The sequence below is a fragment of the Microcaecilia unicolor genome, chromosome 3 (assembly GCF_901765095.1).
Source record: "Microcaecilia unicolor chromosome 3, aMicUni1.1, whole genome shotgun sequence".
NCBI lineage: Eukaryota > Metazoa > Chordata > Amphibia > Gymnophiona > Siphonopidae > Microcaecilia > Microcaecilia unicolor.
Window position 1 is genome coordinate 195,128,242 of NC_044033.1, and position 13,195 is coordinate 195,141,436.

At 44.4% G+C, this 13,195-nt stretch overlaps 1 protein-coding gene across 3 annotated transcripts; it reads left to right on the forward strand.

Moving 5' to 3' along the window:
* Positions 1–1,259: 1,259 nt before the first annotated feature.
* On the forward strand, positions 1,260–12,600 carry GTF2F1 (general transcription factor IIF subunit 1). 3 transcript variants are annotated; one of them, XM_030196920.1, is made up of 14 exons: positions 1,260–1,348; positions 3,042–3,098; positions 4,368–4,414; positions 4,537–4,609; positions 4,835–5,028; positions 5,633–5,803; positions 5,922–6,103; positions 6,184–6,331; positions 6,644–6,705; positions 7,459–7,590; positions 7,796–7,869; positions 8,529–8,667; positions 8,777–8,903; positions 9,687–12,600. In XM_030196920.1, the coding sequence occupies exons 2-14, from the start codon at positions 3,087–3,089 to the stop codon at positions 9,889–9,891; spliced, it is 1,566 nt and encodes a 521-aa protein (XP_030052780.1). In that variant the 5' UTR covers positions 1,260–1,348; positions 3,042–3,086; the 3' UTR covers positions 9,892–12,600. The 3 variants fall into 3 exon arrangements, with proteins under 3 accessions (XP_030052780.1, XP_030052781.1, XP_030052782.1); XM_030196921.1 differs by having other exon boundaries at positions 6,647–6,705; XM_030196922.1 differs by lacking the exon at positions 4,368–4,414 and having other exon boundaries at positions 1,333–1,348.
* Positions 12,601–13,195: the final 595 nt, after the last annotated feature.

The following is a 13,195-nucleotide window of genomic DNA, read 5'->3' on the forward strand; positions in this document are numbered from 1 at the left end:
TTGTCAGGGTTATACTGGCTAGTGGAGGTTCTGCACAGGTTATATATACAGGCTTCAAAAGCTTAGTGTTTTCTCAGTCTCCCTCTGCTGGTAGGAGGACATAACCCACGCGTCTTGACCGGTCTGGAGGGTCTAGAGGAAAGAAAATTAGCAGGTAAGATCTAATTTCACCATATGTAATACTTTGTAGCAATAATGAAACAGTGATGGAATATTCAGGTAACAATCAGCCTGAGCCAACAGATTTATTTTCCACTAAACATAATTAACTTTGTATGAACCTGTTGGCTAATAAATAAGTGTGTTGAATTGGACAATGTTGGCACAGTTGGACTCTGTCCTCATTATTGAATATTCTGTTTTACATAGTAGTAATAAACAACATTAAGTGCATTTTTATAATATACCGCTGCATTTCCCAAAACAAAAGGAGCAAGTTCCCTCAAACCATCTTTCTCTTTTGATCTAGGCACAGTAAGAAAAAAAGATTTTAAAACGCTCCCAGGTTTCAACCTAATTCATGTTGATGTGGGATGTGTCATAAAAAATAAATACATAGATAGAAATTCTATGGGCTCTGTTTACTAAACTGTGCTAGTGTTTTAGCATGTGCTAATACTAGAGATATGTCTCTGCGTGTGCTAAAAACACCAACGTGCTTTAGTAAACAGGACCTTAAATGTTCATCTGCTTTTCACAGAACGATGTCTGTTTTTGTGGTCATGTACCAGGAGAAAAAATATCTGTGCAAGAATAAAACAGCAGCTAGCGTGCCCCTATAACCAGCCCCTCCAAATGGCACACTGTTTACGATTTATAAAGAAATTACTACTCAACATATGAATAGTTATTCCGTTATTATACTTGTGTACATCCGTATGCTGCACAAACCAGCATGTTTGAAAATATATGTGAGATAAAACGACGTGGATGCAGCAGCTCATAGGCTTATTTGCTTTATTTTGAGTGTACACAGAACGACAGCTGCACAGGGAAGGGGAAACACGAAGTGGCTTCAACTTTTTTTTTGTTGTTTTAAATCAAGTTTTTGAAGTCATCATGTTCTCAATGAAACCTCCTTGTTGACGTTCAGCTTTTTGACGTCATGCCATTCCTGTTCTCAATCAAACCTCCTTCGGTTGGACACAGGACTTCGAGTCAAGCTCCGCCCGACCTAACTGCGCTCATGCGCATTGTGCACTCGTCACGGCGCAGCCCCTAGAGTGGGCGTGTTTATGTCAGCAGCTGCGCAGGAGTGGAAACGGAAGTAGGTGCCGGTGGAGTGGGACGTAGCAGTGCTTCCGGTGATCGATTCGTGCAGATTGGACGGTTCCGTTATAGTCCTGAGGTAATACTGACTGACCGCAACTCTCCGGAATTAGTAGGGCCCGAGAAGGTTTGATTGAGAACAGGAGGCGGCTTAACGTCAAAAAGTTGAAGCCACTTAGTTTGGTCCGTGTTTTTCCTTCCCTGTGCAGATGTCGTTCTGTGTCCACTCAAAACAAACAAACCTTGTCCTTCTTTGTTGTTGGTAACATTTGATGTAATCTCACTTATATTTTCAAACATGCCACCTTGTGTAGCATACGGATGTACAAAGAGGACGTATAATTAATGAATAACTTTTCATAGGTACAGTAGTAATTTCTTGTAAATTGTAATTACGTGTATCATTTGGAGGGCTGGTTATAGGGGCACCCCAGCATGTGTTATATTCGTGCAGAGTTTTTTCTTCTGGTAAAGGGCCACTAAAACACACATGTTATAAGAGTTAGGTGCTCAACATGCAGAGTTTGTCTATCTATTTATTGACATATCCCACATTAAACATGAATTAGGTTGCGGGAGCATTTAATTTTTTTTTCTGTGCCTAGATCAAAAGAGAAAGATGGTTTGTGAGAACTTCCTCCTTTTATTTTGTGGAATGCAGTGGTATATTATAAAAGATTCACTTAATATTGTTTATTATTATTAACTAGTAAAAAAAGGCCCGTTTCTGACACAAATGAAACGGGCGCTAGCAAGGTTTTCCTCAGAGTGTGTATGTTTGAGTGTGTGAGTGAATGTGCGAGTGTGTGTGACAGAGAGCGACTGGGTGCGAGTGTGTCTGAGAGTGTGTGTGATTCTCCTCTGCCCCCCTTCAGCCACCCAGCGATTCTCCTCTGTCCTCTGCCCCCCCCCTTCCAGCCACCCAGCGATTCTCCTCTCTCCCTTGCTCCCCCTCCAGCCACCCAGAAAAGTGTAGACAAATGAGCACAAAATACAACCTTTATTAGTGCTGTTTCCACCAGCTACACTAATGTTTGAAGCTGTTTTAGTGATAATCAGGTTTTATTTCATGATATATTTATATCTACAAATGGTAAGCTTTCAGATAAATTAAAAAGCTGTCAAATAAGTAAAAAAAAATTTTGTTTGTTCTCCATTTTTTAAGGAACTGCCTATCTAACTGGTACATCTTTAGACATTTTAGAGATGGGACCACGCATAGACAGTCCCGTTATTTCTAATAATCATTTACTATTGTTTTCAATAGCGTTTGTTATTGTTGGGTGAGCCAGTAGCTCCACCTACTGGCTTCAACTCATATAGTGGCCTAGATAGCCTCGTACCATCTCCAGTTCTCAAAATAAACCTCCTTGGTAGGTACCGTTTTCTAATATCCTTCATGCATCCCATTCCATGCTGCCCCTTGTTTCTCAGGATCCTAAAAGCTGAGATCAGTGTCCATGCTGCCTCTCCTCCTTTCTCAGGATCCTAAAAGCTGAGATCTGTCTCCAGTTATTACCCTTTTCCAAGCTGCTTCTCCTCCTTTCTTAGGATTCTGAAAGCTGAGATCTGTCTCGTTATTACCCTTTTCCATGCTGCCTCTCCTCCTTCTCCTCCTTTCTTAGGATTCTGAAAGCTGAGGTTTGTCTCCAGTTATTACCCTTTTCCATGCTGCCTCTCCTCCTCCTCCTCCTTTTTCAGGATCCTAAAAGCTGAGATCCGTCTCCAGTTATTACCTTGCTCTCACATTGCCACCTATTTTCCTCTCTCAGGATCCTGAAAGCTGAGATCATATTCTGCATTGCAGACTCCTCATCATGGCTGCTCTGGTAAGATATACCTGTCTCCTTACTTTTCTTCATAAATCTCTTATTGCTTTTAACAAGTACAAAATAAACATGTTTCCATGTAAAAGGAGTCAGTGTTGTGTCATGAGGGGTCCTACGTTCCCACAAAATTTGAAAATAAAGCATTTTCTACTTTGTACATCTGACTGAGCCCCATCGAAGGAATTGCAGTGCGGTTTTTACCTTCGTCCAGAGCATAGACTATGGGGGAAGAGATTGTGTATTGCAACATGTTTTGTTTAAAATGTAGGAGCACCTCTTTTATTCAGTTATATACAAAACATGCACTGCAGTCTATCTCAGATGGCTGTTTAGAGGTTCATGGCTAGGATTAATGAAAGAGTCTTTCTGATGAAAACAAGTTCAGTGGTTGCACTGAACTTATTTTCATCAGAAAGACTCTTTCATTAATTCTCTTTATTTTATATTTTTAATTTATTAGTAGTAAGTCAAGCAGCAAAAATCTGTTCCTCATTGTCCAAACCAGTCTAGATGAGTGGGTACATGCTCTCCTGCCAGCAGATGGAGACTGAGAACCACTGACTGAAAGCTGCCTCTGTACAAAGGGTCCTGTACAGCCAGCCAGGATTTCTCAGCCTTCAACAGATCGAGTGAGGTCAGGATCTAGTCTGGTAGGACTGATCAGACCCTGGGGAGAGGCGGGGAAGTGTGATCTTGGCATACAGTTTCTAGTAGAGCCAAGGTTGTTTGGTTTTAGTCTATGTATGTTAAAAACAGATGAATAAAATTAAGTGAAGAGTGGGCTAGGGCTGGCATTCAGTGTGATCGTCCCAGAAAAAGGAAATGTTTTTTGAATATTTGGGAGCCATTATATATCACTGAGAAGTAGTTTGGTTCTCAATTTGCTATAGGTTTTTTTGACTGGGAGGCTCCTATGGTTGGTTTTTAATAAAACATGTAATTGCTAACAGCGGATTGGAGGGGGGAGGGGGGTTATGGGATCAAGACTTAATTGTAAGGTTATGACAGTCCCAAACCCTTCGGATTCTGAGTGCCATTTGGTTCATGGGGAAAAATTGAAGTATACATTTATAAGATTGTACTTTAAACAACTGAATAAAAATACAGCATAACAAACAATGATGGAACTGCTCATTAGAATACATGGTGTTGCTGTAAGAGCCCTGTTCACTTTCCCCTGCTGCAGTTCTGGATACTACTACTTTCTTTGTGTATATAGGTCCTTGGAAATCTGCGCTGGTGTTAAATGGAATCTGTTGTTGTTTTCAGGGCACGAGTGGCCAGTCTGTTACTGAATATATGGTGCGAGTTCCCAAGTGAGTTATAGGCTATTGTCTCTGGAAAGTGGATGGAAGGGGAGGGCAACAGTGGCACCCACTAACTTTATTTATCAGTTTGCTGTTTTCAATTCTTCATTCTTTATTTTATGTTTTTGTAGAAGCACAACAAAGAAGTACAATGTGATGGCCTTCAATGCTGCCGACAAAATTAACTTTGCCACGTGGGGTCAGGTGAGGTGTAAAAGGCTAGTAGGAGGTATAGTGTCAACTTTGCATGATGGTGAGGTCCCTTACTCCAACATGATCTTTGGAAGGGGAACCCACAGGCTCTCACATATGTAGGTAAAGGGCCAGACCCACATAGGATTTGAAAATGCGGCCTTCCCAAGTGGAGAAGGTCTGTCATTATGGTAATCGAATTCCCGAATCTGATGGTGCCTCCCTCATTCTCTGTAGGCTAAAATGGAACGAGATGTCAGCAATAAGAAGATGTACCAGGAGGAGGAGATGCCAGATTCGGGGGCTGGGAGTGAGTTTAACCGTAAGCTGAGGGAAGAAGCTCGGCGCAAGAAATATGGCATCATTCTGAAGGAGTTTCGCCTGGAAGACCAGCCCTGGTTGCTTCACGTAAATGGCAAGACAGGCCGCAAGTAAGTGGCAAGGACACTGCTGTGAGAGATGCATGAGGTGGCACTAGCAGCATGCGATGGTGATGGGAGGCAGTTTTCAGGGGCACTGCTGTGAGAGGGGTGTGGGGGTGGGGAGAGATGGAAGTGTTGGGTATCACCACTGCTTTGAGGAGGAGGTGGCAGAGGCATGTGAAGGGAGAGAAGAGGGGCATGTGATGGTGGTGATGGAGTTTTCAGGGGCACTGCTGTGAGAGGGTGCAGGGGGGGGAGAGGAGCATGTGGTGGGGGGAGTTTTCAGGGGTACTGCTGTGAGAGAGGCGCAGGGTCAAGCGTCTGCACAGAGTAAGGGGTGTGTGGGAACACCATTGTGAAGAAGGGGGAGATGTTGGGGCCCTGGCTAAATGGAGATAGGAAGTGTCAAATGCTGTGCAGCATTGGGAAAGGCGTGGAGTACCACACTGTATGGCATTGTTACTCACAAGCTCAGTCCCTGTTTGTTTTATTTATTAGGACTGACTTGCAACCTTTTTGAAGAAATTCACCCGTGTGTAACTGTAAATGATCCTCTGGTCTCATGCTTTGTGTCTGAAATTTCTTCCCCCTCTTCTTTGCTTGGTCTCATCAGGTTTAAAGGGGTGAAGAAAGGAGGCGTGACCCAAAACGCTTCCTACTACATCTTTACGCAGTGTCCTGATGGTGCGTTTGAAGCCTTTCCTGTGAACAATTGGTATAACTTTACTCCCGTGGCCAAACACAGAACACTGACAGCAGAGGAAGCTGAGGAGGAGTGGGAAAGGTAAGAGTGATTGATCAGTGCTTCCGTTACTGTCGGAGCACAGTGTGCATGAGGGGCCTGTAGCAGCAGACTTCCACATGCCTGCGCCACTGTCACTCACTCTGAATCCCATTGGCAGGCGAAACAAAGTGCTGAACCATTTCCTGATCATGCAACAGAGACGTCTGAAGAATGTTGACGAGGAAGAGGAGGACAAGGAGAAGAAAGGGAGGAAGAAGAAAAGTAGTGATCTAAAAATCCATGACCTGGAGGATGACCTGGAGATGAGCTCCACAGAGAGCGAGGGTAGCGGCGAGGAGAGTAAGTGGGAGGGAGGAGAGGCATCTAGTGCTTTGGGGCAGCTTCCTGTTTCCTCATTGTTGAGCTTGTGCTTTTTGCAGTGGAAGAGAAGAAGCCGAAGGCTAAGAAGAAAGCAGCTGGTGCGAAGAAGCAGAAGAAGAAGAAGGGGTCAGATGATGAGGCCTTGGAGGACAGCGATGATGGAGACTTTGAGGGGCAGGAGGTCGACTATATGTCTGATCAGTCCAGGTCTTTGACCTTTGTTAATACCTGTGCTTTTGGGGGGAAGGGGGGGCGGAGGTTCGTAGACTACAAAAGACATACTGGGAATGTTCTACATCATTTGGGGCACTGCAGGAGAGGTGCAAGGATTAGACTGAAAAGTTCAGGGATGTGGGATGGTGCCAGGTGCGGCAGGGGTGTAATGAGAAGTCTGAGAGAGTCAGGGTTGTTGGGGGAGGGTGTGGGCAGTATGTAGGGATCAGTCTGAAAGATTCAGGGTCATTGGAGGGTGCTGGGGTAGGGTTCTCTGTTCACAGGTGTCTTGTTTTCTGTTTGCAGCAGTTCAGAAGATGAATTACCAGGAAAAGAGAAGCAGAATAAGGAAGAAGTTGTGCCAAAAGGTAGCGTGTGTCTGTCAGGCTCCAAGGTTTTAATTGTGGTTGACTGGGAGCCTGCATCCTGCGGATCTCGGTAGCTTTCATACAGGTTGCATGGCTGGGTAATGTGCACCAGCTCTTTGTAACTGAACACTGGCTCGCAGGATTTTCTTAATCACGTTCATCGCTCTGCACTCATACATTCCTTTCTAGCTGTCTTTGAGATCCCCTCGGTCTCCTTAATAACCATTAACTGTTCCGTCTTGTAAAATGTGCTTGGACACTGCTTGCTGTTCCTCTTTGTGGAATTCATTATCTCTTCTTTCATGAGATTTCGAGAGCTTTTGATTTCGTTCCATTAATCATTTCTTTCTTCCTGTCGGCTGTTGAACACATTTTCCTTTCCTTGTGTTTGTTCTTACCTTTAATATTGTGAATTCTTATTGTACTTTTACTAATCCTCTGTTCCTATTTTGTCTTGCCTGCATTTTTATGTATTTACCTTTAACTTTATTTTTAAATTTTGTAACTGCTGTGATTTTAATTAGACCATGAGGCATATTTTCAAAGCACTTACACAGTTACATAGTAGCCTATGGAAGTTTGTAAGTCTAAATGCTTTGAAAATGAGCTCCCAAATCAAATAAAATTGAACCTTGAACTGTTAAAATTTTATTGGGACACTGGATTTCATTAGTCAATCACAAAAGTTTCCAAGTTGTGCCTGAGGCCTTCTCTGGAAGCACTGTTCCACCTTTCTTCCCTTCTGACATGCAGGCATTGATGAAGACAATGAAAGCAGTGAGGAGAGTGAAGAGGAAAAACCCCCTGAAGAGAAGGAGGATGAGGAAGAGGAGAAAAAAGGGCCCACAGCACAGGAAAAGAAGAAGAAAAAAGACGGGGAAGGAGGTTAATGCTGGGGTCTGGGAGCAGGATGAGGTGTAAGGTGTAAAGAGGGTATGGATTGTCTGCCTGTAAATGGGGAAGGGGGTATTGTATTCAGGGGACTTAGGTTATACAGAGCCCATAATTCCCCCATCGTCCAGTGATGAGTTTTACTCATTTCCATTGGTTTGTGTATCGGTGATATTACCATATTTCTCTCCCTAGTCAGATAGCAGTGATGAATCGGACACATCTGAAGAAAGTGACATTGACAGTGAGGCTGCTTCTGCACTCTTTATGACGGTAAAAGCATTCTTTCCTGCCACGGGGTCTGAACGAATGTGGCAATGTTTGGTCTGTGGTGAAAGCATTCTCTCCTTCCACGTGGTTCATATGTAGTGTGGAAATGTCTGCTCTGTGGTGAAAGCATTCTCTCCTGCCACGTGGTTCGTACGTAGTGTGGCAATGTCTGCTCTGTGGTGAAAGCATTCTCTCCTGCCACGTGGTTCGTACGTAGTGTGGCAATGTCTGCTCTGTGGTGAAAGCATTCTCTCCTGCCACGTGGTTCGTACGTAGTGTGGCAATGTCTGCTCTGTGGTGAAAGCATTCTCTCCTGCCACAGGGTCTGAACGAGTGTGGCAATGGCTACTCTGTGGTAAAAGCATTCTCTCCTGCCATGTGGTTTGTATGTAGTGTGCAATATCTGCTCTCATAGAGAAACATCCTTCCCGCTGCATGGTCTGTACATAGTGTGGCAACACTACCTGTGTCTCTCTTGCTGTGGGACACGGTTTAGTGAGAATCACTAGAGTGACAGGATCTCCTCTTGCCAGAATTAATGTTGCACTGTCCCTTTAAATCATGGCACACCCTTGTACTGGACGAGGCCATGAGGCTATCGAGCTCTTGTCACATAGAACAACACATGGTATTAATAAGGCTGCTTGGACTGCTCTTTCTAGAAGAAAAAAACTCCACCCAAGAAGGAGAAGAAAGGGTCAGCAAGCAGTTCACGGGCAAACAGCCGTCCCAGCACCCCTACGGTAGAGGCAGGAAACACATCCTCAACCCTGCGTGCAGCAGCTAATAAGCTGGAGCAAGGTAGGAGGGCTGACAACAAAGAGTAGCGCAATACCTGAAGTGTGTGTGGGGGGGAAATTGATGTGCCCTAGAGTGTGCTGATCATTTCTTTTTATCTGTCCAAATACAGGCAAACGACAGGGGGTTTCTGCAGACACCCCAGCAGCCAAGAGGCTCCGCCTAGATGCCGGGCCTCAAACCGCATCTGGCAAGTCTACACCTCAGCCACAGTCTGGCAAATCCACCCCCAGCAGTGGGTAAGTGAGGAAAGCAGGTTGCAAAGACTCTGCTGTGGTCATAGTCAGGTAGACTCTAGTGTGCAGAAGGGGCACTGTGGAGGGTTGGTAGGTGGGAGATATCTAAGAAGTAGGCATTTTGAGAGGTAGGGAGAGTTGCTGGGGGTCTGGACGTTGTGTGTGTGTGTATGTGGGGGGGGGGGGGGGAGTTCTTTGAAATTGGAAAGATGCCAGGAATGGGAGGATTAGGAAAAGTGCTGAAGGAAGGGGTTCTGGGAGGTGTTTTGGGAGAAAAAGGGTATTTTCAGGATTGCCAGGTTTTAGTTATTAAGGGGAAATTAGGCAATGATAAAAATCGGCATTCAGTATTATTCTGGGATAAGTGCTCTTTATACAAGCTTGGCATACAACCTCGCTATTCTATAATGCCCCTGATCTAGCCACACGATCCAATTTAGGCATCATTGTTACAGAATAGTGCACGGCACCCAAATCATAATTGGTACATAACCAGTTTAATGTGGCTAACAATTAACTTGAGTAAAAATTAGCAGAAGGGTAACAATATTAAAATGTATTACATTACAGTGAAATCATTGGAGCCCATTAACTAATTATTTCTGGGGATAAATGTTTATAGAGACGGACGCTGAAATGATGAGAATTTGGGTGATGGCAAGGGGATGGGGGGGGGGGGGGGGTGTAGAATCATTCCTTCAGTGCCGAAGACTTGGCTTTAGAAAGCTTAGTGCTCTGGCCACCTTGCACAGCCCTGAATTAATCTCTCTTTAACCCCTCTTATAGCGATGTGCAACTGACAGAGGAGGCGGTCCGGCGCTACTTAACGCGCAAACCAATGACCACCAAGGATCTGCTGAAGAAGTTCCAGACCAAGAAAACGGGGCTGAGCAGTGAGCAAACAGTGAATGTACTGGCACAGATTCTGAAACGGCTGAACCCCGAGCGGAAGAAGATTAGTGAAAAAATGCACTTCTTCCTGAAGGAGTGAGTGAGAAACAGCTGCTGTCCATGTGTCTAAAGGATTCCCCCGGTGGAACCAGGTGGCAGCAGCGCATTACTGATGGGCGAAAGGACTTCCATGTAGCCCTGCAGAAGAATGAACTTTCTAGGGCAAGACTGAAAATAAAGGTGACTAGAATTTGTTTAAGAGAAATTGCTCTGGCACTGTACACCACAATTTGTGCTAGGGGGAGACAGTTACTGAGACAGGGCAGTGTGTTGAGTCCTTGGTTGCTTTACTTAACCACAGCTGCTTTGGGGGGGGGGGGGGGGGGGGGGGAACAGACCTACATACCGTATGAGAGACGAGTTGAAACACAACACACTGCTGTAGACCCTGCTTGGTCCCAGAGGCACACCTAACAAGTTTGGTTTTCAGGCTACTCATAATGAATATGTAGATGAGAGATTTGCCATACTCTGGGTCCCTGAATATGAATGCGATTTGTGTATATATTATTGTATATGCAGATATCCTGACCAGCTGAGTTTGCCTCTAGCAGACAGCCTAAAGCTTCGATTCATAGGAAGTTGTTGAAGTGCAGATATTGCACTGTGTTTGGGACCATTGGGAGAAGTCTGAAATGGACCCTGACCCTGTTTCATTTTTGAATAGGGAGGCTGCATCCAGAGGGCAAGCTGCCGTAGCTCGAATGCACTTCCAGAATCTTCGTAGAGTGCACCAGCATGCTTGTATATCTGGGATGGGAGTTCTGGTGGAGACTGCTAATTTTGAGCTGTGAAAGCGTATCTGGAGTGCATTAGCAGTGGGCTTCCTTCTGAGAAGAATGTTCTTGAAGCACGCTGCCACTCTTAAAGCTTTGGATTCAGGGAAAGGGTCATGGACTTGATATACTGCTTTTCTGTGGCACAGCCAAAGTGGTTTATATATTCGATGCAGGTACAAGTATCTGCGTAACACTGAAATTGTTCCATATTTGGGACAGAAGGCAAGGATTGGGGGATGCTACCGTTCCATGTTTTTGCTTGGGAAGATGCATCAGGAACACAGTAGCAATGGCACGCTGAGAAGAATGTTCTTGCTGTGTACTAAGATTATTCCTTTTGATTAGGAGGATGATACTGACTTTGCTCTCGGTTTGGGACTGGAGAACGGGGTAGGAGAGAGCTGATGTTGCTCTTTGTTTTCGCTTGGGAAGATGTGTCTGGAACACAGTAGCAAAGGCGCGCTGAGAAGAATGTTCTTGGAGCGCACTGACATTGTTCTGTTTGGGTTGGGAGAGCATCTGAAGGTGCTGCCCTTGCTATGTTTAGAGCGTGAGGACGTGACTGAAGACTTGGTAGGCAATGGAAGCTTTGGAAAAGGGATGCTGAAGATTCATTGGCAGAAGCTGGATGTGTCTCCTCTCAGGGATGCTTTGCATGCCATGCTAATTCCAGAAAAATGCTTTGCATTATCTGTTGAGCTCCTCTGAAATATGTCCACAAATCACTGTCGCCCCAGGAACAGCCTGTCATGGGGAGTGAAACAGCTGCCCGCCCAGACAGGTCTCTCCTTTTATGGTGAAGGCAAGTGCTGGAATTTGCTATTAATTTCATTAGGAAGACAAGCAGGAGGGGCCCTGTCTGAAGACCCAGCTGGACTGTGGCCACACTGCTCAGATGTGACTCACAGATTGCAGGAATACATACAGCATCCTGGGTCCTCATGAGCCCATATGGATTCAGTGACCTGAAGCAGCCAGAGGGGTCTGTACTGTAAGAGCTCGGAGTAACATGATTGGCTGAGAGTTGTGCGGTTACCCATTATACAGTGGCTGAAAGGAACTGAGAGGGTGGGATTTGGTTACAAACATTACAGCCCTAACCGTTGAGCTCACAGTGCACACTAACGGTGTCATAAGGACGTGCACTAGTGATCCCTGGCTTATGTTGCAACTCAGCTCATTGCACAGTGTTTGATACAGGGATTTCCATCATCATTGTATGGACTCTGCAGGGGATCAGTGAACGTGGGTTCAGGTGGCTAATCTAATGTTAACATTGCTGTTTGTTCAGAAGGCAGAGCTCCATGTGAATTTAGAGAACAGTCTGGTCTCACCCGGCTGTATCTTTCCTAAGTTCTAGTGTTCTGTTCTCCTGCTCCTCTTCTTTCCAGCTGGCTGGGATCTGGTACAATAGTCTTTTCAACCCAGGTTCATAGAAAATCCCTAGATGTGTGTTTTTACTTAGGTAATTCTAGTGACAGTTGTGCACTAGAGAACCTTTGAGAACATGACTGTTTAGGCATCGCTGCAGGCCATGACCACAAGTTACCCCAAACCCTCTGGGGCCTTCACAATATCTTCAGCCTTGGCCTACCCAAGAACCTTTTCACATGGAACTGAATAGCACTGACCATCTGAGCCACTGGGCCAGCCCTGTGTTCTAGCTTGTCTCTCAGGCTCCTGTTCGTTATTTAGGCTTTACACTGTACTCTCAGGGCTATGGACACTTGGCATCTGAAGGAGTGACAAGCAGTGAGGGCCTGTTTTTTTTCCTTAACAAAAAAAAAAAAAAAAAGCCCAACAAAAAAACTAACTCCCCCCCCCCCTGCATTTTCTGCAGAGATGAGTGGAAGAGGCGAGAACATACCTGTATATCCCACCTTCTAGAAATTACTACGAAACCTAACCATGACTTTTTAATTTCCTCAGGAGTCTCAGATTCCTTCTGAAAATCCAGATATACAACACTTTAACCTTAAAAAAAGGAAATCTAACAGAGTGGAAAAGCAAGACTTCCCTTTGCTAAATCCATTTTGGCATGGCTCCGTTAAGATGTGTGTAATCATGTATAGGCAGCAATTTTGTTTTTCAGACTAGTGTCTACCATTTTGTCAAGCCCAGACATCAGGTTTACTGATGTGTGGTTTCCAGCATTAGCTGTGGATTTTGTTAAAAATACTGGCCACATCAGGAACTGTAGCTAATTTTAATGATCTAGTAATAGACTCAAAATTTTCACGTTTGAGATTTTTTGTTGTTTTTGTTTCAGAACTCTGGATTGAATATACCATATGTTATGCTTCCATTTGTCAATTTTCTCCATATTCTTAAATATATTAACTTTTTTTTTAGGGGAGGTTGTGTTTTACTGTACACAGTTATGTATTTTTATTGTGAAAGAGGAAGTGGTCTATAAATAAATGAAATAAAACATCTTCCACGTTCACCATGATTTGCTTCCATTTCTCCGAGTCATCACCATTGGAGTGTTTTTATTGTGAAATACTTGGTTAAGTTTTCAATTATGGCCTTGTCCTCAGTGGTCCAGCTTGGTGATTCAAAGAT

What these genes read in the sequence shown, in the direction of transcription:
- GTF2F1 (XM_030196920.1), top strand. An exon ending in ACTTTGCCACGTGGGGTCAG is followed by an intron (nt 4,610 to 4,834) that starts GTGAGGTGTAAA and finishes CATTCTCTGTAG; the next exon opens with GCTAAAATGGAACGAGATGT. An exon ending in AAATCCACCCCCAGCAGTGG is followed by an intron (nt 8,904 to 9,686) that starts GTAAGTGAGGAA and finishes CCCCTCTTATAG; the next exon opens with CGATGTGCAACTGACAGAGG.